We start from the raw sequence: 25,914 nt of genomic DNA, 5'->3' as shown, positions 1-25,914 counted from the left end.
TGAAACGCAAAAAAAAATAATTTAAAATCCACCTGCTCTGAGAACCAGAACCTGTTTCACTGGGTTTTGAGCGGTCACGGTGGCGCAGCGGTAGAGTTGCCGCCTTACAGCGAATGCAGCGCCGGAGACCCGGGTTCCATCCCGACTACGGGTGGCGGCACGGTAGCGCAGCGGTAGAGTTGCTGCTTTACAGCGAATGCAGCGCCGGAGACTCAGGTTCGATCCTGACTATGGGTGCTGCACTGTAAGGAGTTTGTACAGTCTCCCCGTGACCTGCGTGGGTTTTCTCCGAGATCTTCGGTTTCCTCCCACACTCCAAAGACGTACAGGTATGTAGGTTAATTGGCTGGGTAAATGTAAAAATTGTCCCTAGTGGGTGTAGGATAGTGTTAATGTACGGCGATCACTGGGCGGCACGGACTTGGAGGGCCGAAAAGGCCTGTTTCCGCCTGTATATATATGATATGATATGATACGGGTGCTGTCTGTACGGTGTTTGTACGTTCTCCCCGTGACCTGCATGGGTTTTCTCCGGGATCTTCGGTTTCCTCCCACACTCCAGGTTTGTAGGTTAATTGGCTTGGTGTAAATGTAAAAATTGTCCCTAGTGGGTGTAGGATGGTGTTAGTGTGTAGGGATCGCTGGGTGGCGCAGACCCGGTGGGCCTGCTCAGGGCCGTTTTTACAGCATTATGGGCCCCCGGGCAAAGCAGTGTACTGGGGCCCCTACCGTTACTCTCCCCCACCCCCCTTTCCCTACCAGCCCCCCCCCTGTCGTGCCGGCGAAAAGCACTTACCGAAAAGCACTTAGCGATGGATTAGGGTGCTACATTGTTGCAAAAAGCACTTACAGATCGCTGTGAGAAGCACTTAGGGACCTAAAATGTTGTGAAAAAAGCACTTATTGAACCTACATTTTTAAAGTAGTATTTATTTATTGCAAGTCACTTAACATACACAGATCAGCATGGGGCCCCTATGCTCGTGGGGCCCCGGGCAAGTGCCCATCAGGCCCATGCGTTAAGACGGCCCTGGGCCTGCTTCCGCGCTGTACCTCTAAGCTACACTAAAGTGTTGGTTTACAAAAAGACAAGACACAGAGTGCTGGGGTAACTGAGTGGGTCATGTCAGGCAGCATCTCTGGAGAATAAGAAAATAACTGCAGATGCTGGTACAAATCGATTTATTCACAAAATGCTGGAGTAACTCAGCAGGTCAGGCAGCATCTCGGGAGAGACGGAATGGGTGACGTTTTGGGTCGAGACCCTTCCTCAGTCTGAGGTGATTTAAAAACTGGTGCCTTGCAAAAATAAATTGGATCGCTATATGTTTTAAGAATTTAAAAATCTCCAGCAGTTTGTGAATAAAAAGCATCTCTGGAGAACATGGATAGGAGACATTTCTGTTTTTACAGTTTTTTTGTTGGGCAAGGTTGCCTTCTTGTCTGGCAATGGTATAGAGTAGACTTTAGAGAGAGATACAGCGAGGAAACCAGCCCTTCGGCCTACTGAGTCCACGCCAACCAGCGATCACCCCTTACACTAGCACTGTTATACATACGTGGGACAATCTACAATTTTACCAAGCCAATTAACCTACAAACCTGTAGGCCTTTGGAGTGCGTGAGGAAACCGGAGCACCCGGAGAAAACCCACTCAGTCACAGGGAGAACGTACAAACTCCGCGCAGACAGCACCCATAGTCGGGATGGAACCCGGGTCTCCGGCGCTGCATTCGCTGTAAGGCAGCAACTCTACCGCTGCGCCACCGTGGTGCCCCGTAAGAAATCCCGTAAGGGCGGTCACGGTGGCGCAGCGGTAGAGTTGCTGCCTTACAGCGAATGCAGCGCCGGAGACCCAGGTTCCATCCCGACTACAGGTGCTGTCTGCGCAGAGTTTGTACGTTCTCCCCGTGACCTGCGTGGGTTTTCTCCGAGATCTTCGGTTTCCTCCCACACTCCAAAGACGCGCAGGTGTGTAGGTTAATTGGCTTGGTAAATGTAAAAATTGTCCCTAGTGGGTGTAGGATAGTGTTTGTGTGTGGGGATCGCTGGGCGGCGCGGACCCGGTGGGCCGAAAGGGCCTGTTTCTGCGCTGTATCTCGAAACTAAACGAAGAGAATAGATACAGAATTGTGGTAGAGTCAGCCATGATCAAGATCACAGGGCTGAATGGACCACTCATGTTCTGTCCAATTCATTTTCATAACGTCCATTGAATTGGCAGATAAGATTAGTTTATCTTTGCATCATGTCTCGGCACAGACACTGTGGGGTGAAATGTCTATCCCTGAACTGTACTGTGGGAAGGAACTGTTGTTGCTGGCTTACACCGAAGATAGACACAAATGCTGGAGTAACTCAGCGGGTCAGGCAGCATCTCTGGAGAACATGGATGGGTGACATTTCACAGAGCGCTGGAATAACTCAGGGGGTCAGGCAGCATCTCTGGAGAACATGGATGGGTGACGTTTCACAGAGCGCTGGAATAACTCAGGGGGTCAGGCAGCATCTCTGGCGACCCTTCAGTCTGAAGAAAGGTCCTATCCATGTTCTCCAGAGGTGCTGCCTGACCCGCTGAGTTACTCCGGCACTTTGTGTCTATCTTCTGTACTGCTCTATATTCTGTCTTGTGTGAGGCATGAGTAAAGAGGCTTGACCTGTTGGAACGAGTGGGCTGTTTCTTGGCTTAAGTAACACGTTAGCTCCAGAGAGATGCTGAGCCCAGCAGGGCAAGAGAGATGAATTGACAAAGACAGGCTGCACTGAAGCATTATTGGGTTAAGGACTGAATTGCTACAAATGCTCATTAAGCTCCTTCGCACAGTCAGTCTCGGTAATTCTTTTAAATTGGCAAGGTCATCAGCATTCACCGTCTTGACAAAATTTGAATGAAAATAGATAGAGACAGATGGAACGGATTAACCAGTGAATCGTCCATTGGCAGTGCTTTGATTGCCTGCCATTAAAGGAGATGCTCAGGCAGTAGCTTTCCAGCTGGATTGTGGTAGAAACATAGAAAATAGGTGCGGGAGTAGGCCATTCGGCCCTTCGAGCCTGCACCGCCATTCAATATGATCATGCCTGATCATCCAACTCAGTATCCTGTACCTGCCTTCTCTCCATACCCCCTGATCCCTTTAGCCACAAGGGCCACATCTAACTCCCTCTTAAATATAGACAATGAACTGGCCTCAACTACCTTCTGTGGCAGAGAATTCCACAGACTCACCACTCTCTGTGTGAAGAAATGTTTTCTCATCTCGGTCCTAAAAGACTTCCCCCTTATCCTTAAGCTGTGACCCCTGGTTCTGGACTTCCCCAACATCGGGAACAATCTTCCTGCATCTAGCCTCTCCAACCCCTTAAGAATTTTATGTTTCTATAAGATTCCCCCCTCAGTCTTCTAAATTCCAGCGAGTATAAGCCGAGTCTATCCAGTCTTTCTTCATATGAAAGTCCTGCCATCCCAGGGATCAATCTGGTGAACCTTCTCTGTACTCCCTCTAAGGCTAGAATGTCTTTCCTCAGATTAGGAGACCAAAACTGTATGCAATACTCCAGGTGCGGTCTCACCAAGGCCCTGTACAACTGCAGCAGAACCTCCCTGCACCTATACTCAAATCCTCTTGCTATGAATGCCAACATACCATTCGCTTTCTTCACTGCCTGCAGGACTTTGTTCCTCCACTGAAAGAATGTTCACATTTCACTTCACTCCACTCACCCCAACCGTGCCAGTCTTCAGCTTGAACTTCTTCCCTCCCTTCATTGCCCCAAACATGGGCACGGAGATTTTCCTCGGCTTGGCCCCCGGGTCTCCAGTTTGTCCACCAATCCTTTGGAAACAAAAAAGTTTTTTTGACACGTTAAAAAGAAAATCGGACATCTGCAGCGAACACACATCGCAGTAACAAATCCTTCAGCCCGATTCGTCCCCGCCGACCCAGATGCCCGATCTCTCGGTAGAATCAAAGAACTGCAGATACCTTTCACCGTCCGGCGCGGCATGGAATAGGCCGTGGGGTTTCCACCGCCCGGCGGGGGCTTCGATGTTCTGAGCCCCAACGTGGCAATTTTGACCGACTGACCGCGGGAGAAGACGCAGGAAAGAGAAATACTTTCTGGCCTTCCATCACGGTGAGGAGATAGAAACATAGAAAGTAGGTGCAGGAGTAGGCCATTCGGCCCTTCGAGCCTGTACCGCCATTCAATGTGATCATAGCTGGTCATCCAACTCAGTATCCCGTACCTGCCTTCTCTCCATACCCCCTGATCCCTTTAGCCACAAGGGCCACATCTAACTCCCTCTTAAATATAGCCATTGAACTGGCCTCAACTACCTTCTGTGGCAGAGAATTCCACAGATTCACCACTCTCTGTGTGAAAAAAAACCTTTCTCATCTCGGTCCTAAAAGACTTCCCCTTTATCGTTAAACTGTGACCCCTTGTTCTGGACTTCCCCAACATCGGGAACAATCTTCCTGCATCTAGCCTGTCCAACCCCTTAAGAATTTTGTAAGTTTCTGTAAGATCCCCCCTCAATCTTCTAAATTCCAGCGAGTACAAGCCGAGTCTATCCAGTCTTTCTTCATATGAAAGTCCTGCCATCCCAGGAATCAATCTGGTGAACCTTCTCTGTACTCCCTCTATGGCACAAATTACTCCCTCTATGGCAAGAATATGACTGGAGGAGACTCACTGTGATGGATGTTTCTTTTTGTTTTGTGTTGGTTTTGTGATTGTGGGGTTTATTGCTTTCTTTTTATTGCTTCTCATTGTTGACCATGGGTAACGGAATTTCGTCCAAAAACATGTTTTTGGATAACAATAAAGGCTATTCTATTCTATTCTACATTGGTTTACGCAAAAGAACACAAAGTCTGAAGAAGGGTCTCGATCCGAAATGATCAGCCATGCTCATTTTAGATGATCAGCCATGATCGTATTGCATGGCGGTCGGTGCTGGCTCGAAGGGCCGAATGGCCTACCCCTGCACCTATTTTTCTATGTTTCTATAGGTGCTTTTTCATCCCAATCATCAAAGCATCAAAACATCATCCTCACCTCTCCCCAACTCCTGTAAAAACACTAGACACGAAAAGTTGGAGTAACTCAGCGGGTCAGACAGCCTCTTCAGAGGTGTCTAGACCCGAAACTTCACCTATTCCTTTTCTCCAGAGATGCAGTCTGACCGGCTGAGTTAGTCCAGCTTTTTGGGTCTATCTTCAGTAAACCAGCATCTGCAGTTCCTTCCAACGCAAAGTGCTGTGGTGTTTAGCTCAGTTTAGTTTATTGTTGCCGCTGCACCATAGAGAGCATCCTAACACATGGTATCCCTGTGTGGTACCTCAGCTGCACGGAGGCAGAGAGGAAAGCTCTTCAGCGGGTAGTCCATAGAGCTCAGAGGACCATCGGAACACAGCTACCAGCCTTAGAGGGCATCTACAACACACGATGCCTCAGAAAAGCCACCAGCATCCACAAAGACTCTTCACACCCCTGCAACAGTCTGTTCGAACTTCTACCATCGGGCAGACGATACAAGGCCTTCTACGCCCGCACCTCCAGACTCAGGAACAGCTTCATCCCCAGGGCCATAGCTGCTATGAACCGGTCCTGCTGAGCCGGATGGTCGCATCGCACAGTGAACCGGCACAGATCTACTTGCACTTTATTCTGTCTTAAAACTGTTACAATTTGTTTTGTTGGGTTGTTGTTGTTTAAATTAATTAAATTATTGCATCGTATGGGAGGCGCATTCCCAATCTCGTTGTACCCCTGTACAATGACAATAAAGATATATTATATTGTATATTGTATTGTATTGTATTGTCACGTGTACTGAGGTGCAGTGAAAACATTTTTGATCGTGTGCTATCCAATCGGCGGGATGACTATACATGATTACAATCGAGCCGTCCACAGTGTACAGATACAGGATAAAGGGTATATCGTTTAGTGCAAGATAACGTCCAGTAAAGTCCGATTAAAGACAGACCGAGTGTCTCTAATGGGGTAGATGTGAGGTCAAGACCGCTCTCTAGTCGGTGAGAGGACTGTTCAGTTGCCTGATAACAGCTGGGACGAAACTGTCGCTCAGTCACTCAGTTCAGTAACCCTGAGTAACTCAGCGGGTCAGTTTGAAGAGGAGTCCCGCCTGGAAACGCCACCTAACCATGTTGTCCTAACCATGGTCTTTGTGACCCCCTTGGGGCTCAAAAGGATACGAAGTCCTGGACTAACTCAGCGGGTAACCATGACCCGCTGAGTTACTCCAGGACTTCATATCCTTTTGTGCCCCATCTTAGGTGGTCCTGTTTGCCTGTGTTTGGGCCATCTATATACTACAACTCTTGTTTGTTTGTTTGTTTGTTCCTGAACTACAGGTAAAACGGCATGCGGTAGCGCAACAATTTTAGGCCCACCTTACTCACCGTCGTCCCTTTGGTGCTAATGGAAGAAGTTTCATTGCAACCGGTGTTATATTTTTAAAGTTATTCACATTTTAGTTTAAATCTATCTCCTCGGGAGAGAGGGGGGAGGGAGGGAGGGAGGGGGAGGAAGGAGAATAAGGGGGGTTGAGGAGGATGGAGTGGGGGGGAGGGGAAGGGGAGAGGAGGGGGAGAAGAGGGGATGGGGTGGAGGGGAGGAGGGAGGGGGAGGGAGGTGGGAGGGGGAGGGGAGGAGGGTGGGGGAGGAGGGAGGGAGGGGGTGGAGCGAGGAGGAGGGGAAGGGAGGGGAGGAGGGAGGGAGGGGGAGGAAGGAGAATAAGGGGGGTTGAGGAGGATGGAGTGGGGGGGAGGGGAAGGGGGAGGGGGGAGAAGAGGGGAGGGGGTGGAGGGGAGGAGGGGGGTAGGGAAGTGGGAGGGGAGGGGAGGAGGGAAGAAAGTGGGAGGGGAGGGGAGGAGGGAAGGGGGCGGAGGGAGGGGGAGGGGAAGGAGGGAGGGGGAGGAGGGAGGGAGGGGAGGGGGGGTGGAAGGGGAGGAGGGGAGAGGGGAGGGGAGGGTGCTGCCCAACGTCCATGGTCTAGTATCCTTTTAAACTTCCATTTCCAGCTCTTGCAAAGCCATTCTCAATCTTTTTTATTAATGCTCAACTGACTTCAAATTCAGGTCACCTCTGCTGTCTCAGGTAAAACTAATCGAATTGATATGTCAAAACCCTGGCTCAAGCCAAATCTTTGTTTATAACCATGCCAGGCATTCGAGATGACTGAGCAGTGGCATGTTGAAGGAATGTCCAGGGAGAAGGTCCACATCCAATGGCTTTGGAGTTTGTTTACTCTAGCTGAAAACCACAATTAAATTGTACTCCTTAAACTGCAAGGAACTGCTGCTGGACTGTGCTCTCAAAGATTGACTAGTCTCTGCTGCGAATGAGGAAAAGCTGGGAGGGGATCGGATTATGTGGGATGTTTGTTTACTTTAGTTTGGAGATACAGCGTGGATAAAGGCCCTTAGTGGATACAGCGTGGATGAAGGCCCTTAGTGGATACAGCGTGGATGAAGGCCCTTAGTGGATACAGCGTGGATGAAGGCCCTTAGTGGATACAGCGTGGATAAAGGCCCTTAGTGGATACAGCGTGGATGAAGGCCCTTAGTGGATACAGCGTGGATAAAGGCCCTTAGTGGATACAGCGTGGATAAAGGCCCTTAGTGGATACAGCGTGGATGAAGGCCCTTAGTGGATACAGCGTGGATGAAGGCCCTTAGTGGATACAGCGTGGCTAAAGGCCCTTAGTGGATACAGCGTGGATAAAGGCCCTTAGTGGATACAGCGTGGATGAAGGCCCTTAGTGGATACAGCGTGGATGAAGGCCCTTAGTGGATACAGCGTGGATGAAGGCCCTTAGTGGATACAGCGTGGATGAAGGCCCTTAGTGGATACAGCGTGGATGAAGGCCCTTAGTGGATACAGCGTGGATGAAGGCCCTTAGTGGATACAGCGTGGATGAAGGCCCTTAGTGGATACAGCGTGGATGAAGGCCCTTAGTGGATACAGCGTGGATGAAGGCCCTTAGTGGATACAGCGTGGATAAAGGCCCTTAGTGGATCCAGCGTGGATGAAGGCCCTTAGTGGATACAGCGTGGATGAAGGCCCTTAGTGGATACAGCGTGGATGAAGGCCCTTAGTGGATACAGCGTGGATGAAGGCCCTTAGTGGATACAGCGTGGATGAAGGCCCTTAGTGGATACTGCGTGGATGAAGGCCCTTAGTGGATACAGCGTGGATGAAGGCCCTTAGTGGATACAGCGTGGATGAAGGCCCTTAGTGGATACTGCGTGGATGAAGGCTGCCTCGCCAACAGTCTGCCTGTCCTTTCTTCTTTTTGTTATTTTCAGTATGTGTTTAAAAAGTATGTTTTAGTGTTCCTTGGTTTATTTTATGTTGGGGGGGGTTGGGGGAAACTTTTTTTTAAATCTCGTACCTGGACAGAGACGCGATTTTTTAACCTATCGTATCTCCGTCCCCACTGTGGCCTAACATCGTGGAGTTGGCGGCCTTTCCTGGAGACCGGCCCGGCGCTTCATGCCGCGGGAGTCTGCGGGACTTTAGCACCGCGCAGCTTGCGATCCTTTGCCGGGGATCGAAGCTCCAACCGCGGGGATCTGTGGACTTTAACACCGTGAAGCCCGCGGTCTCTGGTAAGAAGAGGCCGACTCAGGAGCCCCGTGCTGCAGAGAATTTCAACCGCCCCGACGCGGGATTTTCGATCGCCCCAACGCCGGAGTTTCGATCACACCGAGGGGGGCTTCGATCGTCGACTGCGGGTGCTTTGATCGCCCCGCCTGCGGGTGGTTCAACAGCCCCGACTGCGGGAGAATATTGATTGAACTTTATTGCCTTCCATAACAGTGAGGAATGTGGAATCCACTGTGACGGATGTTTATGTTAACTTTTATTTCGGAGTCACGTGAGTGACTACGTGAAGACCCCGTCCAGCACGCATGCGCGACATTAGCGTTCACGCAGTGCACCCGCGACGAACGGGAGTTCAAGGTGCTCCCGCTACAAACTAAAAAGTCGGGCCGACAGGTAAGTCTACCGTGGCCGTGAGTATTTTCTCTGTGGTCTGCTTTAGGTACACAAGATGAGCAAGACCAGAGGAAAGAAATTTCAGCTTGCCCCCGTTCGTCTTCCGTTGAGGAACGTTCTTTGGAGGGGGGGCAAGAGGCGGCAGCAACTACCGAGCCGAGCCCAGCACCGCTAGTGCAGCCTGAGCAGCGAGCTGGAGGTACCTGCAGCCAGAACCGGGCGGTAGTGTCCGACGTTTCGGATGAAGATGCCACACCGCTACACAGCGGCACTGGCAGCCGCCTAAAGCCAAACGGCTTATGGAGCAAATGCTCCAGCGAGATCTGCTGAGAGAGCAGCAGCAGACTCGCCAAGGGAGGGCCCAGAGCGCCCAGGCACTCCCGCAGTGCCCTTTGTGGCACTGGCCATTGCCTCACCTTCTTTTGAAGGCAGCATTGGCGACCAGGTCTGGGCTGGTCAACAAGATGGGTTCTTGGCTGAAGATCTCCGGAGTACGCAGGGTGTACAGGATCAGGAAGAGCTGCTGGGTGTGGTCAACCGCTACGTGGTCATTCCACGAGGGGGTCGGCTTTTAGAGCCAAAAACTTGCAGCCAGAATTGACCACCTGTCCTCAAAACCCCTACAAGAACGGGTGGTCAATGAGGCCCTTTGAGCTATATACAGCCCCAGAAAATTGTACATCATTGCATGTACCAGCTGTAAACAGCCAAATTTGGGGACATCTGGGGCAGAACATCAGGAACCTGGAGTTGAAGCTCCAGAAAATCATATGCTCGGTCCATTGATGGTGTGGACATCTCCACAAATCAGCAAGATACATTAGCTCTGCTGTGCACCACTCAATATGAGATCATCAAGCCTGCCCTCAACCCTAAGTTTGCAGGCTTGCAAAACACCGGGTTCAGAACCTCCAATTCTGCTTTTTGTAAAGGACCTTCCAAAAAAGGTGAAAGACCTAGAGGAAGAGTCCAAGACCTTTGGTCTCGTGAGGGCAGGTTTAGGACCGAGCAGACCCAACAAACCCAGGCGGCAGTACCCCACGGCGTCCACCAGTCGTCGACCACCATATGGGACTGGTGAAAGCTCGGGGCCCGCAACCATTCCCCGTAAGCCTTTTTAGGCCAGGGCCCAGAGCAGACCCCATGGAAAATGTGCCACCCCCAACAACATCAACGCCAACAGCAGGCCTCTACAGCCCAGCAGACACCTCATCGTCCAGCGAAGAGGCAGAAGTAGCACCAGTAACCATGGAGGTAGGTGGGTCTGGTCCCTCTCAGCATATGACCAGTACGGGCTCTATACTATCAGGGGGGAGATTGCACTGGTTTTTGGATGCATGGGAAACCATCATTAATGACAAGTACATACTAAGCTGCATTCATGGCTATAAAATTGACTTTGTTCATAAAAATATTCCGCCAGTTCAGCTTATACCCCAAAGGGTATTCACCCTCTCACTCAAAGAGAAACAAGAGGGTCAAGCTGAACTTATGAGGCTACTAGCAAAAGGTGTCATTGAAAGAACAAAACATGAACCTTTGGAATTTGTGTCTAATATTTTCACTAAAACTAAAAAAGATGGTGGATGTCGCATCATCATTGACTTAACTACGTTTAACGAGTCAGTTAACTATACACATTTCAAGATGGAAACTTTTGAAACCGCCAGACTTTTGATTTCTAGAGGGTACTTTCTAGCAGGCATTGATTTAAAAGATGCTTACTACTCAGTACCCATACACAAGGAGCATCGTAAATACTTAAAGTTTATCTGGATGAAACAGCTATGGCAATTTAAAGCCTTACCAAACGTTTGTTTGAAACTTTGGGGTTTGTCATACATCCAGATAAATCCAATTTTACACCGTCCACTACCATGGACTATCTTGGATTTACGATTGATACTGTTCGCATGTTTGTAACTCTGCCGAAGGGGAAAGCATCAGAATTGGCACTATCATGCCACGAACTAATGGATAAACGTCAGCCAACCATACGGCAGGTAGCTAGAGTTTGGTAAAATGGTAGCAGCTTTTCCAGCTGTACAATTTGGACCTTTGCAAAATTTACAAAGAGCAAAAGTGCACGCACTAAAGCAAAACTCAGGTCACTTTGACCGAGCCATGTATTTAACTGCTGAATCCATTCCAGAGTTACAATGGTGGACAAGGAACATTAGGCTCAGTTCCAGTCCCATAATAATAACCAACCCAGTATTAACCATGCAAACGGATGCCAGTGCTTTGGGCTGGGGAGCAACTAACATGCAATCCAGCACAAGGGGCAGATGGACTAATTCTAAATCATCTTGCCTACAGACACGGGGTATCAACTATTTAGAAATGTTGGGTGCGTTTTATGGTTTAAAAGCATATTCATCTAATACGCATCATGCACATGTCCGGTTGCAATTAGATAATACCACGGTGGTGGCTTATATCAAACACATGGGTGGTGTAAAGTCGATATCGTGTGACAAATTGGTCAACCTAATCTGGCAATGGTGTGTCGAAAGACATACTTGGTTATCAGCAACTTACCTACCAGGTAAGCAAAATACAGTGGCAGACACCAGGTCACGCAAATTTAACGATAACATCGAATGGATGTTAAATCCCAAAGTATTTGCCGAAATTACAAAGCAATATGGCACACCAGATATCGACCTATTTGCATCCAGGCTGAATCACCAGGTACCAACATATGTCGCTTGGGAACCAGACCCTGAGGCAGCAGCAGTTGATGCATTCACGCTGCATTGGGGGAAAATGTTCTTTTATGCTTTTCCTCCCTTCTGCCTCATCAGTCGGCTGTCACGCAAGATTCAATTGGATTCCGCTTCAGGAATCTTGATAACACCCGACTGGCCTACACAGCCATGGTTCCCAGTGGCCCTCGACATGGCTGTCGAAACACCGTTGGAATTCCCCAGCAGTCCGGAATTATTAATCCACCCAGTGTCAGGCATTAGTCACCCGTGCCATGACAGAGTCAATCTCCTGGCTTGCAGATTCTAAAAAGACCTCTACTGGGCCTGGGACTGTCTGAGGACGCCATCAACATGATGACCGCATCCCACCGGGAGTCCACCAGGAGACAATACCTGACCAACATAAGGAAATGGGAACGGTATTGCTCCAAAACAGGAACTACCTACACTACAGCGACAGCCACCAGTGTTGTGGAGTTCCTGGTTGGATTACATCGGGAAGGACTCAGCTACAGCGCCATAAATACAGCCAGGAATGCGTTGTCAGCTTATTTGGTTCCAGCAGCAGGACAACTGACTTTGGGGTCCCATCCATTAGTGGTAAAAATCATGAGGTGCATTTTTTAACACCAATTCCCCCAGACCAAGGTACACTCAGATCTGGGATGTCAGCATTGTGCTGACGTACCTTAGGGGATGGCCACCGCCCAGGGCACTCACGCTGGAACAACTTACACTGAAATCAGTCATGCTCATGGCACCAGTGTCAGCTCAAAGGGTACAGTCCCTCCACCTTCTGAGGCTGGACAGCATGACAGAGTCATTGGACTGTTTCACATTCCATATTCAGGGACTGGTCAAACAAACTAGACCAGGTACCACGCCTCCAGTCATGGAGTTCTGGGCATATTCATCTGACCCACGGCTGTGTGCCAAGACCCATCTCGCCAATTACATAGACACAACATACAACTTAAGAGGGAGAGAAAAAGCCTTATGGATAAGCCACAAGAAGCCTCATGGTCAGGTGACGAGCCAAACCATTTCAAGGTGGCTCAAGCAGGTGCTTAAGTCCGCAGGAGTGAATACTAATGTTTACAAATCTCACTCCACCAGGGCTGCATCTACGTCGGCGGCTAGTCGAATGGACGTGCCTATCGACCATATTCTGGCCAGAGCAGGATGGTCCTCGGAAAGAACTTTCCAAAGGTTTTATAATAAACCGCTGGCGCAACCTGCTACATTTGCAGACAGAATTTTAGAGTCTGCAGATAATATTTAATTTGAGCCCTGGGGAGCTCTCTGTTCTTTGTTGTCATTAATAAACCTTTTTTGTTCACAAACAGGGTTCTTGATTGCGATAACATACTTCCTCCCTCTAAGGTCTTCAGACAGTGAGTGAAGCATGAGCTGGTACACGGTTCGGAATCACAGAGCTTTGAAGTCTTCACGTAGTCACTCACGTGACTCCGAAATAAAATAGTAAGATTAAATGAGAACTTACCAGTTCGAAGTTTGATCTGTATTTTATGGGGAGTTACGATGAGGGACTACGTGCCCTCCGCTCCCACCCTCTTTTATACAGATCAACTGGTAATTAAGTTCTTATCCTTTCTTTACTATGTTTATTTCAATCATTGTGTTTTTTCTGTGAATCCACACCGCTGCTTTGAAGAATGTCGCGCATGCGTGCTGGACGGGGTCTTCACGTAGTCCCTCATCGTAACTCCTCATAAAATACAGATCAAACTTCGAACTGGTAAGTTCTCATTTAATCTTACTATTTTATGTGGCTGTGTGCTTTTCCCTTAGTATGGCTGTCTGGCAACTCAAATTTCACTGTACCTTAATTGGTACATGTGACAGTAAACTGACCTTGAAACCTCGAAGGTTCACCAGTGAAATACCTTCGATTTGTACCAGCATCTGCAGTTATTTTCTTACACTATTGAAACCTCGAAGAACAGCTTCTTCCCCAGTGCTGTCCAAATTCCTCAAACAATCCTCTCTTCACGGAAGTTTTAGAGATGCAGCGTGGAAACAGGCCCTTCGGCCCAGCAAGTCCATACCGAGCACCGATCACACTGGTTCTGTTATCCCACTTTCCCATCCATTCCCCGCACACTAGGGGCGATTTATTGAAGCCAATTAACCTACAGACCCAGGCATCTTTGGGATGTGGGAGGAAACCGTAGGGCTTGGAGGAGACCTACGTGGTCCCAGGGGGAACGTGAAAACCCCACACAGACAGCACCTGAGGTCAGGATGGGACCCGGGTCTGTGGCGCTGTGAGGTAGCTCTACCGGCTGTGCCACCGTGCCACTCACTCACGTACCATATTCTTAACTTCACCTCATTTGATTATTCTGTTACTGTACTGAACACATTCTTTTGCACTTTTTGCATTACAATCTTGCACATTTTGGTGTTCTTGAATTTATTGTTATATTTATCATAACAGATGCTCCCCGACTTACGATATTTCGACTCTGCGCTGGTGCAAACGGCAGCGACCCGTAGCGAGCCGCAGCTCGCTTCCAGCCACGTGATCACGTGTATTCAATGCATTCTTGACTTATGATAATTTCGGTTTCCGATGGGTTTCTCGGAACGTAACCTCATCATAAGTTGCGGAGCACCTGTACTGTATGCTTACTTTAGATTTTGGATAGTCTGAAGGAAGGGCCTCGACCCGAAACGTCACCCATTCCTTCTCTCCACAGATGCTGCCTGCCTGTCAGACTTTGCTAGCACGGGGAGGCTAGGAAAAAAAATCCCAATGTTTAAAACAAGCCCAAGCCTACTCATACACAAAATTGGGTCTCGACCCGAAATGTCGCCCATCCATGTTCTCCAGAGATGCTGCCTGACCCGCTGAGTTACTCCAGCACTCTGTGAAACGTCACCCATCCATGTTCTCCAGAGATGCTGCCTGACCCGCTGAGTTACTCCAGCACTCTGTGAAGCGTCACCCATCCATGTTCTCCAGAGATGCTGCCTGACTCGCTGAGTTACTCCAGCACTCTGTGAAGCAGTGCCGGAGACCTGGGTTCCATCCCGACTAAGGATGCTATCTTTACGGAGTTTGTACGTTCTCCCCGTGACCTGTGTGGGTTTTCTCCGAGATCTTCGGTTTCCTCCCACACTCTAAAGACGTGCAGGTTTGTAGGTTAATTGGCTTGGTAAATGTAAAAATTGTCCCTAGTGTGTGTAGGATAGTGTTAATGTGCGGGGATCGCTGGGCGGCGTCTCATTGGTCGTTGGTCACATCTCATTGCTGCCATCTTGCAAAACGTTGGTCACTCTTTTAAGCATAGATAATAAAAAGGTTTTATAATTCAGATATTTCAGATTATTGAGCGAAAAAGAGAAGATATTTCATGTGGTGTAGAAGTAGAAGGGTTTATCATTCAAATGGAAACCAGATGACTGGTGTGCAGAAGAGGTTCACTGGGATGCTGAAGATGGACACCAAATGCTGGAGTAACTCAGTGGGACAGGCAGCATCTCTGCAGAGAAGGAATGGGTGACGTTTCGGGTCGAGACCCTTCTTCAGACTGAAGAAGAGTCGAGACCCGAAACGTCACCCATTCCTTCTCTGCAGAGATGCTGCCTGTCCCGTTGAGTTACTCCAGCATCTATCTTCGGTTTAAACCAGCATCTGCAGTTCCTTCCTTCCCATTTTACAGGGATGCTGCCTGGATTAGAGGGTGTTAGATACAAGGATGGAGTCATAGAGCATGGAAACAGGTCCTTCGGCCCAACTTGCTGGGTGGACAAACATGGATTGTTTCTTCTCCCACGTCTGAGGTCGGGGGGGAGACCTGATAGAAGTCTATGAAAGTGCATGGGAGACACAGATATGGTAGGCAGGGCGGAAATGTCAAAGACCAGAGAAGCATAGCTTTAAGGTGAAGGCGGCAAGGCTTAAAGGAGATGTATGGGGCAAGTTAATTTACACAGAGGGTGGTGGATCCATGAAACACGCTGCCGGATGGTGGTGGAGGCAGATACGGCAGTGGAATTTAAGAGGCTTTTGGATAGGCACATGGAAATGCAGGGATATGGATCACGTGCAGGCAGAAGATATTAGTTTAACTTGGCATCAGGTTCAACCCAGAAAGACACATTCATGTATCATACTGTTCAATGCTCTGTGATTAGTTTAGAGATGCAGCGTGGAAACAGGCCCTTTGGCCCACTGAGTCCGCGCCGACTGGCGATCCCCGTACAATGTGGACAATTTACAATTTTTACCCAAGCCATATTAACCTACAAACCTGTGCGTCCTTGGAATGTGGGGGGGGGGGGAAACAGAGCTGCAGGGGAAAACCCAAGCGGTCACGGGGAGAATGTATAAACTCCGTACAGACACCACCCGTAGACGGGATTGAACCCGAGATGCTGCCTGACCCGCTAAGTTACTCCAGCTTTTTGTTTCCATCTTCATACTTATCTAAGAAGTATGCAAGTGCTTATGAATAATGCTTCTTGTACTAATAACCATATAATATAACCATATAACAATTACAGCACGGAAACAGGCCCGTTCGGCCCTACCAGTCCACGCCGACCACTTTCTCTGACCTAGTCTCATCTACCTGCTCTCAGACCATAACCCTCCAATCCCCTCCCATCCATATACCTATCCAATTTACTCTTAAATAATAAAATCGAGCCTGCCTCCACCACTTCCACCGGAAGCTCATTCCACACAGCCACCACCCTCTGAGTAAAGAAGTTACCCCTCATGTTACCCCTAAACTTTTGTCCCTTAATTCTGAAGTTATGTCCCCTTGTTCGAATCTTCCCCACTCTCAAAGGGAAAAGCCTACCCACGTCAACTCTGTCCGTCCCTCTTAAAATTTAAAAAACCTCTATCAAGTCCCCCCTCAACCTTCTACGCTCCAAAGAATAAAGACCCAACCTGTTCAACCTCTCTCTGTAGCTTAAGTGCTGAAACCCAGGCAACATTCTAGTAAATCTCGTCTGTACCCTCTCCATTTTGTCGACATCCTTCCTATAATTTGGCGACCAGAATTGCACACCATACTCCAGATTCGGCCTCACCAATGCCCTGTACAATTTCAACATTACATCCCAACTTCTATATTCAATGCTCTGATTTATAAAAGCAAGCATACCAAACGCCTTCTTCACCACCCTATCCACATGAGATTCCACCTTCAGGGAACAATGCACAGTTATTCCCAGATCCCTCTGTTCCACTGCATTCCTTAATTCCCTACCATTTACCCTGTACGTCCTATTTTGATTTGTCCTACCAAAATGCAGCACCTCACACTTATCAGCATTAAACTCCATCTGCCATCTTTCAGCCCACCCTTCCAAAAGGCCCAAGTCTCTCTGTAGACTGAAAATCTACTTCATTATTAACTACACCACCTATCTTAGTATCATCTGCATACTTACTAATCCAATTTGCCACACCATCATCCAGATCATTAATGTAAATGACAAACAACAGTGGACCCAACACAGATCCTTGGGGTACTCCACTAGACACTGGCCTCCAACCTGACATACAGTTGTCAACCATTACCCTCTGGTATCTCCCATTCAGCCATTGTTGAATCCATCTTGCAACTTCACTATTAATACCCAACGATTTAACCTTCTTAATCAACCTTCCATGTGGAACCTTGTCAAATGCCTTACTGAAGTCCATATAGACAACATTCACAGCCTTGCCCTTATCAATTTCCCTAGTAACCTCTTCAAAAAATTCAAGAAGATTAGTCAAACATGCCCTTCCAGGCACAAATCCCATGTTGACTGTATACAAAAATGAGGTACAAAAACTGTACCTCAGTACATGTGACAAATAAACTACCATATCAAAGGGCTATACCATATCAAATGATAGCACTGCCTTGGTTTGCTGAGAGTTATTCACTTACTCTATTTTGAGCTCTGGAAGATCCACAGGTGTCACAATCTTTATTAGCTTCCGCAATCTTTGTTGCTCCTTTTTCAGCTCGAAGGACTCCACGTGTAGCTTTTTACGCGTGACACTATCCATGGCTGCTCCCATTTTGATGTCAGTCATGAAGGCCTCCAATGAATCTTCCCCTACGGCCTGTGGTGAATCTGTGGTAGAAGATTAAGAACAAACAGGTCCGTATGATATTAAATTAACTTTTTAGTTCGGAGATACAGCGTGGAAAAAGGCCCTTCGGCCCACCGAGTCCATGCCGACCGACATCGATCTCCATAGTTCACATTAGTTCTCTGTTAGCCACTTTCGCATTCTATACAATAGGGACAATTTTAGAGAGGGCAATTAACCTGCAAACCTGCACGTCTTTGGGAGGTGGGCGGAAATTAGCCCACCCTGAAGAAATCCATGCGGTCACGGGGAGAATTTGCAAGCTCCGTACAGACAGCACCCAAGGTCTGCATCGAACCCGGCCACAGTCTAAGAATAAAGGGGAGGCCATTTAAAACTGAGGTGAGAAAAAACTTTTTCACCCAGAGAGTTGTGGATTTGTGGAATTCTCTGCCACAGAGGGCAGTGGAGGCCAATACACTGGATGGATTTAAGAGAGAGTTAGATAGAGCTCTGGGGGCTAGCGGAATCAAGGGATATGGGGAGAAGGCAGGCACGGGTTACTGATTGTGGATGATCAGCCATGATCACAATGAATGGCGGTGCTGGCTCGAAGGGGCAAATGGCCTCCTCCTGCACCTATTTTCTATGTTTCTATGTTTCTATCTCTGGCAGAGTGAGGCAGCCGCTATACCATTGCACCACTTTGCAGCCCTTACCTGCCAAATTAATAACAACTCAATAACCTCTCCCGAGATGCTGCCTGACCGGGTGAGTTACTCCAGCATTTTGTGAATAAATACCTTTGAGAGGTACTGGTTGATGTTTTAGGTTTAAGATAGATACACAAATACTGGAGTAACTCAGGCAGCATCTCTGGAGAGAAGGAATGGGTGACATTTCGGGTCGAGACCCTTCTTCAGACTAAGAGTCAGGGGAGAGGGAGATACGGAAGGGCAAAGTGTGAAAACGAGATATCAAAGGGAACGAAGATCAAGTAAACAGTAGACAGTAGAGTAGATCATTGTAAGCCGGGGAAAGGTGCCAACGAACAGCACACAGAACATAGAACAGTACAGGGTGGGAACAGGCACCCCAGCCCACAATGTGTGTGCCGAACATGTTGCCAAGACCTAAAGAAAGGTCCCAACCCAAAACATCACCAGTCTATGTCCTCCAGGGATGCTGCCTGACCAGCTGTTACTCCCGCACTTTGTGTCTTCTTCTTTGTGGACCAGCATCTGCAGTTCCTTGTTTTTGCATGATGCCAAGAATAGGTCTTATCTGCCTGCACATATTCCAGATCCTTCCATTCCCTGCATATTCATAAAAGTCTCTTAAATGTCACTATCATAGAGTCATAGAGTGATACAGTGTGGAAACAGGCCCTTCAGCCCAACTTGCCCACACCGGCCAACAATGTCCCAGCTACACTAGTCCCACCTGCCTGCGCTTGGTCCATATCCCTCCAAACCTGTCCTATCCATGTACCTGTCCAACTGTTTATTAAATGATGGGATAGTCCCAACCTCAACTACCTCCTCTGGCAGCTTGTTCCAGACACCCACCACTCTTTGTGTGAAAAGGTTACCCCTCAGATTCCTATTAAATTTTTTCCCCTTCACCTTGAACCTATGTCCTCTGATTCACCTACTCTGGGTAAAAGACTGTGCATCTACCCGATCTATTCCTCTCATGATCTTATACACCTCTATAAGATCACGCTTCATCCTCCTGCGCTCAAAGGAATAGAGACCCAGCCTCCTCAACCTCTCCCTGTAGCTCACACCCTCTAGTCCTGGCAACATCCTTGTAAATCTTCTCTGCACCCTTTCCAGCTTGACAATATCTTTCCTATAACATGGTGCCCAGAACTGAACACAATACTCTAAATGAGGCCTCACCACCGTCTTATACAACTGCAACGCCTATTTACCCATGTTGCATACACAATTAACTCGTATCTTTTCCACCAGAATCTTACACTGTTGTTATAGATTCAAGACATACTTCATCCAATGCAGTTCATGCATCAAAGGTACACAAACATTGCCAGGTCACACGCTTAAATTCTTTGCTGTTACTTCAGGTGGGGTTTCTGTCTTTCGTATTGTTACGAGGGTGAGGGGAGAGGGAGGGGAGAGAGGAGAGCGGAGAGAGGAGAGAGGAGAGAGATTTGGCATTGAGATTTATCACCATGCAGTTTGCAGCTAAAAGGAGAGCTTAGATAGCAAACTGCCTGGGGACTCGATCAATAAGAAGATCCACTTCAACCCCAGAGAGTACAACCAAGGGCAAATTTAAATGCTGGAGCTCTTCGCTCTGAGAGAGAGAATACATTCAGAACTTCAGAGAAGGAAGTTAATCTGCATTTCATTGAGATGCACAACGTGGAGTTTTTTATTCCGGCAGTTTGTCAGAATGAGTTTTGTGGCCCTTCAGAACCTTAATCAAGCCATGTAAAAATCCAAATAATTAAAGTCTGCTACGTACAAACTGGAGACCTTTTTGCACCTTTTTAAATGTCTCTTCATGTGCCTCTTAAACAGGCCATGATCCTTCATTACAGGAACAAAAACAAAATCAATTGTTTTCTTACAATTATTTAGCTGCCTGTACTGAACTGAAAATGTGAAGGAATGCATTTCAATTCTCATGGCGAGGTTGTTCCAAGAGTATAACGTGGGAGATAATTGATAACAGACAGTACACTTTGCACCCACCCCTGACCCCCAGTTTTTCTCTGCTTGCATACGTGAGTTTATAGTGACCAGCTTTCCTGGCTGAGCCTTGAAAATTTAGCCTGAAGGACTGATTTTAATTTAGAGATGCAGCGTGGAAACAGGCCCTTTGGCCCACCGAGTCTGCACCGACCAGCGATCCCCGCACACTGACACGATTCTACACACACATTCGGGACAATTTACACTTATACCAAGTCCCCCCCCGACTGATTCAATAGACAATAGGTACAGGAGTTGGCCATTCGGCCCTTCGAGCCAGCACCACCATTCAATGTGATCATGGCTGATCATTCTCAATCAGTACCCCGTTCCTGCCTTCTCCCCATACCCCCTGACTCTGCTATCCTTAAGAGCTCTATCTAGCTCTCTCTTGAATGCATTCAGAGAATTGGCCTCCACTGCCTTCTGAGGCAGAGAATTCCACAGATTCACAACTCTCTGACTGAAAAAGTTTTTCCTCATCTCCGTTCTAAATGGCCTACCCCTTATTCTTAAACTGTGGCTTCAGACTAATTCACTAATTCAGACGAAATATTACCTATTCTTCATCTCTGGAGAAATGCTGCCTGTACTGCTGGGTTACTCTGGCATTTTGAGTCTATCTTCTTGAAAAATGTAGCTTGAGTTTAAAGATGCAGCATGGAAACAGGCCACTTCGGTCCACCAAGTCCACGCCAACATTGATCACCCGTTGACATTAGTTGCATGTTGTCCTACTTTCTCGTCCACTCCCTATACTTGACGGGCAATTTTACAGCAGCCAATTGACTTACAAACCCACACAGCTTTGGGAGATGGGAGGAGACTGGATAAAACCCACGCTGTCACAGGGAGGGCATGCGAACGCAGGCAGCACCCGCAGTTCGGGATCAAACCCGGGTTTCTGTTGCTGTCAGGCAGCGGTAGCCCTCTGCCTTAAGGTCATAAGTGATATGACATTCGGCCCATCAAGTCTGCCCCGCCATTCAATCGTGGCTGATCTGTCTCTCCCTCCTAACCCCATTCTCCTGCCTTCTCCCCATAACCTCTGACACCCGTACTGATCAAGAATTTATCTATCTCTGCCTTAAAAATATCCACTGACTTGTGGCCTCCACAGCCTTCTGTGGCAAAGAATTCCACAGATTCACCACCCTCTGACTAAAGAAATTACTCCTCATCTCCTTTCGAAAAGAACGTCCTTTAATTCTGAGGCTGTGACCTCTCGGCCTATCCTTAAGAGTTCTATCTAGCTCTCTCTTGAATGCATTCAGAGAATTGGCCTCCACTGTCGTATCTATTTTCACCACCATCCCGTAATGAGTTCCAGACGCTCCCCTTGTAAAAAAACATGCCCTGCACGTCATTTTTTGCTCACGATTGGATCGGTTTTGGAAGTCCTGAGCTGAGCTTTCTAAATGATGTTGCCTATCATTATACTAACAGATCTTCAGATCTGCTTTTATAGCAACTATAAATCTAATAGTAGGTGGCGTAGCATTAGAGCTACTGCCTCACAGCGCCAGAGACCCGGGTTCGATCCTGACTACGGGTGCTGTCTGTACGGAGTTTGTACGTGCTCCCCGTGACCTGCATCGTTTGCCCCGAGCTCTTTGGTTACCACCCACACTTCAAAGACGTACAGGTGTATAGGTTAATTGGCTTGGTAGAAATGTGAACAATGTCCCTAGTAGAATAGTGTTAATGCGCGGGGACCGCTGGTCGGTGCGGACATGGTGGGCCGAAGGGCATTTCCGTGTCGTATCTCTAAACTAAACTACACTAAAGTATTCTCATACTATCAATTTGTCCTTTTCTGCTGACTGATTATAACTAGGGCCTCAATATTAGGGTATTGACCTGCGAGAGACCAATACCGTTATGATTTTAATGGAGGCACCCATTTAGTGCATTCCCATTACCTTGCTGTACTCCTACCCACTGCAGGAGTTCAGTTCAATGCTTCAATGGTGTGTTATTATCACACGTGCAAAACAGTGAAATCCCTTTTTCCCAGTTGCCAGATTTGGCACCATTTCCGGCCTGCTCACAGTCTTATGGGGCTTCCGATCCAGGCGAGTCCCAGGATTCTCAAGGCCTCCAGCTGTCACCTCCATCTGGATTGTCCAGCGAACCGTCGTCCCTCCCCTTCTGTATCGTTCATCGAGTCGACGTCGCTCTCCTCAGGTCTCCTCGGAAACATCCAGGAAGACAGGGATGCCCACTGCCCAGTTGATGCGTCTCGACGGGGGACTGGGCCGCTGGAGGCCCTGCAGCAGCCTGGGGCTCGGCTAGACCGGGAGCCGCTCCAAGAGGCCGAGCATGTGGACCGGACGCGGCCTGCAGCGGCGGAGGACACTACGGCCATGCTTGGCCAGGCCGACCCTGCAATGTCGCCATGACAACGGGCCTTCACGGTCAGGTCAAGAACCCTGCGCTTACAACAACTGGGACTTGAAAATGGCCCCAAACTGGCAACTCTGTATACTGTAAACACAAAATGCTGGAGTGACTCAGCGGGTCAGAAAGCATCTCTGGAGAGAAGGAATGGGTGACATTTCGGGTCGAGACCCTTCTTCAGACTCTGTACTGCTGCTATACACTCGTACTATATCCGAGATGCTTATATTAGATATATATAAGGGTCTCGACCCGAAACGTCACCCATTCCTTCTCTCTTGAGATGCCGCCTGACCTGCTGAGTTACTCCAGCATTTTGTGAATAAATACCTTCGATTTGTACCAGCATCTGCAGTTATTTTCTTAGATATATCTATGTTGTTATGTAAAGTGATATCTATACTGAACTGAACTGTATGCAAAAAATATTTTCACAGTACCTCTGCACATGTGACCATAAAGAACCATTCAACCATTGAACCTTGGGACTTGCATTGGGTCTGCTATATCATTTTCAAATAGTCTTTCCTTTTATCAACCCCAAATGCAGTGCTGGTGCATTGAAGGCAGAGGTGAATATCATCAATGCCTGTTATTGTCGAGAGGTGGCTCTCAAGAGACAGGGGGTGGTCCACATTTGGCTTGGAACCAGCCTCCTGAACATGCACCAACCAAAAGCATCATCTGCAAACTACATCGAGGTTCGGCCAACCTTGGTTCTGGAGTGGCGCCGTCCTTCGGAGCCGAGGCAGCGCGGTGGCGCAGCGGTAGAGTTGCTGCCTTACAGCGCCAGAGACCCGGGATCGAACCTGACAGTGGGTGCCTGTGCGCAGTCTGTGCATCCGTATCTTGACGTATAATCACCATCGCTGGTTGTCCCATACGTTAGGAGGGTCATGTGCCGAGTCGCAGTTAAATATTAAAGTGGGCTTTAACGGTCAACGTCCTGTATCTGTATCTTGACATTCTCCCTGAGACCGCGTGGGTTTTCTCCGGGTGCTCCGGTTTCCTCCCACATTCCAAAGACCGGCAGGTTTGGCTTTTGTAAACTGTCCCCACTGTGTAGAATGTCTGAAGAAGGGTCTCGACCCGAAACGTCGCCCATTCCTTCTCTCCTGAGATGCTGCCTGACCTGCTGAGTTGCTCCAGCATTTTGTGAATAATTAGTGTACAGGAGATCGCTGGACGGCATGGACTCGGTGGACCCGCTTCCACACTGTATCTCTAAACTAAACTAAACTGATAGGAAGCTGTTCAGCCAAAGGAGACAGTGCCCTAAAATGGTTTTAGTACCACAGCAATTATTACATTTAGCCATCATGTCATCTCTGGTTCGTTGAATAATTGAGTTGATTATAAAAGTACCAAGAAGTGCTTTAGCAGAATGGTACTCCATCCCTGCATGAAATGGTATAAAATGACGACCTAGTTAATATTTTACACCGTGGAGAATGCCGTTACATCTTGTTGCACAAATGAATATTGTCAAAACCTTTATCCGTGCACTGAGAACGGGTTGCTTGAATTCGTGTGTAGTCACAATAGACAATAGGTGCAGGAGGAGGCCATTCGGCCCTTCGAGCCAGCACCGCCATTCAATGTGATCATGGCTGATCATTCTCAATCAGTACCCCGTTCCTGCCTTCTCCCCCTACCCCTGACTCCGCTATCCTTAAGGACATTTTCTTTCTTTGACAGGATAGCACGCAAAGACAAGTTTTTCACTGTACCTCGGAACACGTGACGTTAACAAACTAAACTTGGCGACTCGGTGAATCTGTGGAATTCTTTGCCACAGACGGTTGTGGAGGCCAAGTCAATCGGTAGTTTTTAAAGCGGAGATTGACAGATTCTTGGTTAACAAGGGTGTCAAGGGTTATGGGGAGAAGGCAGGAGAATGGGGTTGAGAGGGAAAAATAGAGCAGCCATGATCGAATGGCGGAGCAGACTCAATGGGCTGAATGTCTTGTGACCTAACTTGGTGCTAATGGAAAAAATGAGTCAACATCCATATTTTGAAAGGTCAAACGGGGGGCGCTGTGGTGGAGTTGCTGCCTCACAGCGCCAGAGACCCGGGTTCAATCCTGACCACGACTGCTGTCTGTGTGGAGTTTGTACGTTTTCCCTGTGACCTCGTGGGTTTTCTCCGGGTGCACCGGTTTCCTCCCACACTCCAAAGACGTGCAGGTCTGTAGGTTAATTGTCTTGGGTAAAAAAAGATTATAAATTAGTTCCGAGTGTACAGGATAGTGCTAATGTATGGTCGGTGCTGTCTCGGTGGGCCGAAGGGCCTCCTTCCGCGCTGTATCTCTAAACTAAACTAAATTAAAGAGAGAGGAAGAGAGTAAACCGGTTTGATCAACTAAATCAACATTCGGAGTTTAGTCTTCCCCCACCATTATCTTGCATTAAACATTGAGAATGCCACTGTGATCGTGCCATCAGTCTGAAAAGCAGCCATGCTTTTTCCAGCTAATTTTGCATTCACATTGCTATTGCCTATTTAAATTTTGCTGAAAGACAACCAAGCTTTTCTGGCGAAGGGTGTCGACCCGAAATGTCACCCATTTCTTCAATCGCGAGATAATATCTGTCCCGCTGAGTTACTCCAACATTTCAGTGTCTATGCTTTTCGAATGCCCATTCCTCATTCCTCATTCCTCATCAAGTCAAGTCAAGTTTATTTGTCACATACATATACAAGATGTGCAGTGAAATGAAAGTGGATTGTGCTAAAACTACAAAACTGAATAGAATTTTTTTTTTAACACAAAAAATAAATTAATACAGTAAATTAAATTAGTCCCTGGTGATATGAGAGTTAACAGTCCTGATGGCCTGTGGGAAGAAACTCCGTCTCATCCTCTCTGTTTTCACAGCGTGACAGCGGAGGCGTTTGCCTGACCGTAGCAGCTGGAACAGTCCGTTGCTGGGGTGGTAGGGGTCCCCCATAATGTTGCTGGCTCTGGATCTG

General features: G+C 48.0%; 1 protein-coding gene across 1 annotated transcript in view; it reads right to left on the bottom strand.

Moving 5' to 3' along the window:
- Positions 1–25,914, bottom strand: part of slc4a1ap (solute carrier family 4 member 1 adaptor protein) — a 209,883-nt gene that overhangs the window by 96,884 nt on the left and 87,085 nt on the right. The window contains exons 9-10 of the mRNA XM_078399941.1: positions 17,669–17,858; positions 3,725–3,836 (exon numbers count right to left, since the gene is read on the bottom strand). Coding sequence (XP_078256067.1) covers positions 3,725–3,836; positions 17,669–17,858 — 302 coding nt within the window. The remainder of the gene's footprint in view (positions 1–3,724; positions 3,837–17,668; positions 17,859–25,914) is intronic.

Source organism: Rhinoraja longicauda, chromosome 5 (assembly GCF_053455715.1).
Source record: "Rhinoraja longicauda isolate Sanriku21f chromosome 5, sRhiLon1.1, whole genome shotgun sequence".
Taxonomy (NCBI): Eukaryota; Metazoa; Chordata; class Chondrichthyes; order Rajiformes; family Arhynchobatidae; genus Rhinoraja; species Rhinoraja longicauda.
This window is presented reverse-complemented; position numbering and strand designations above follow the sequence as displayed.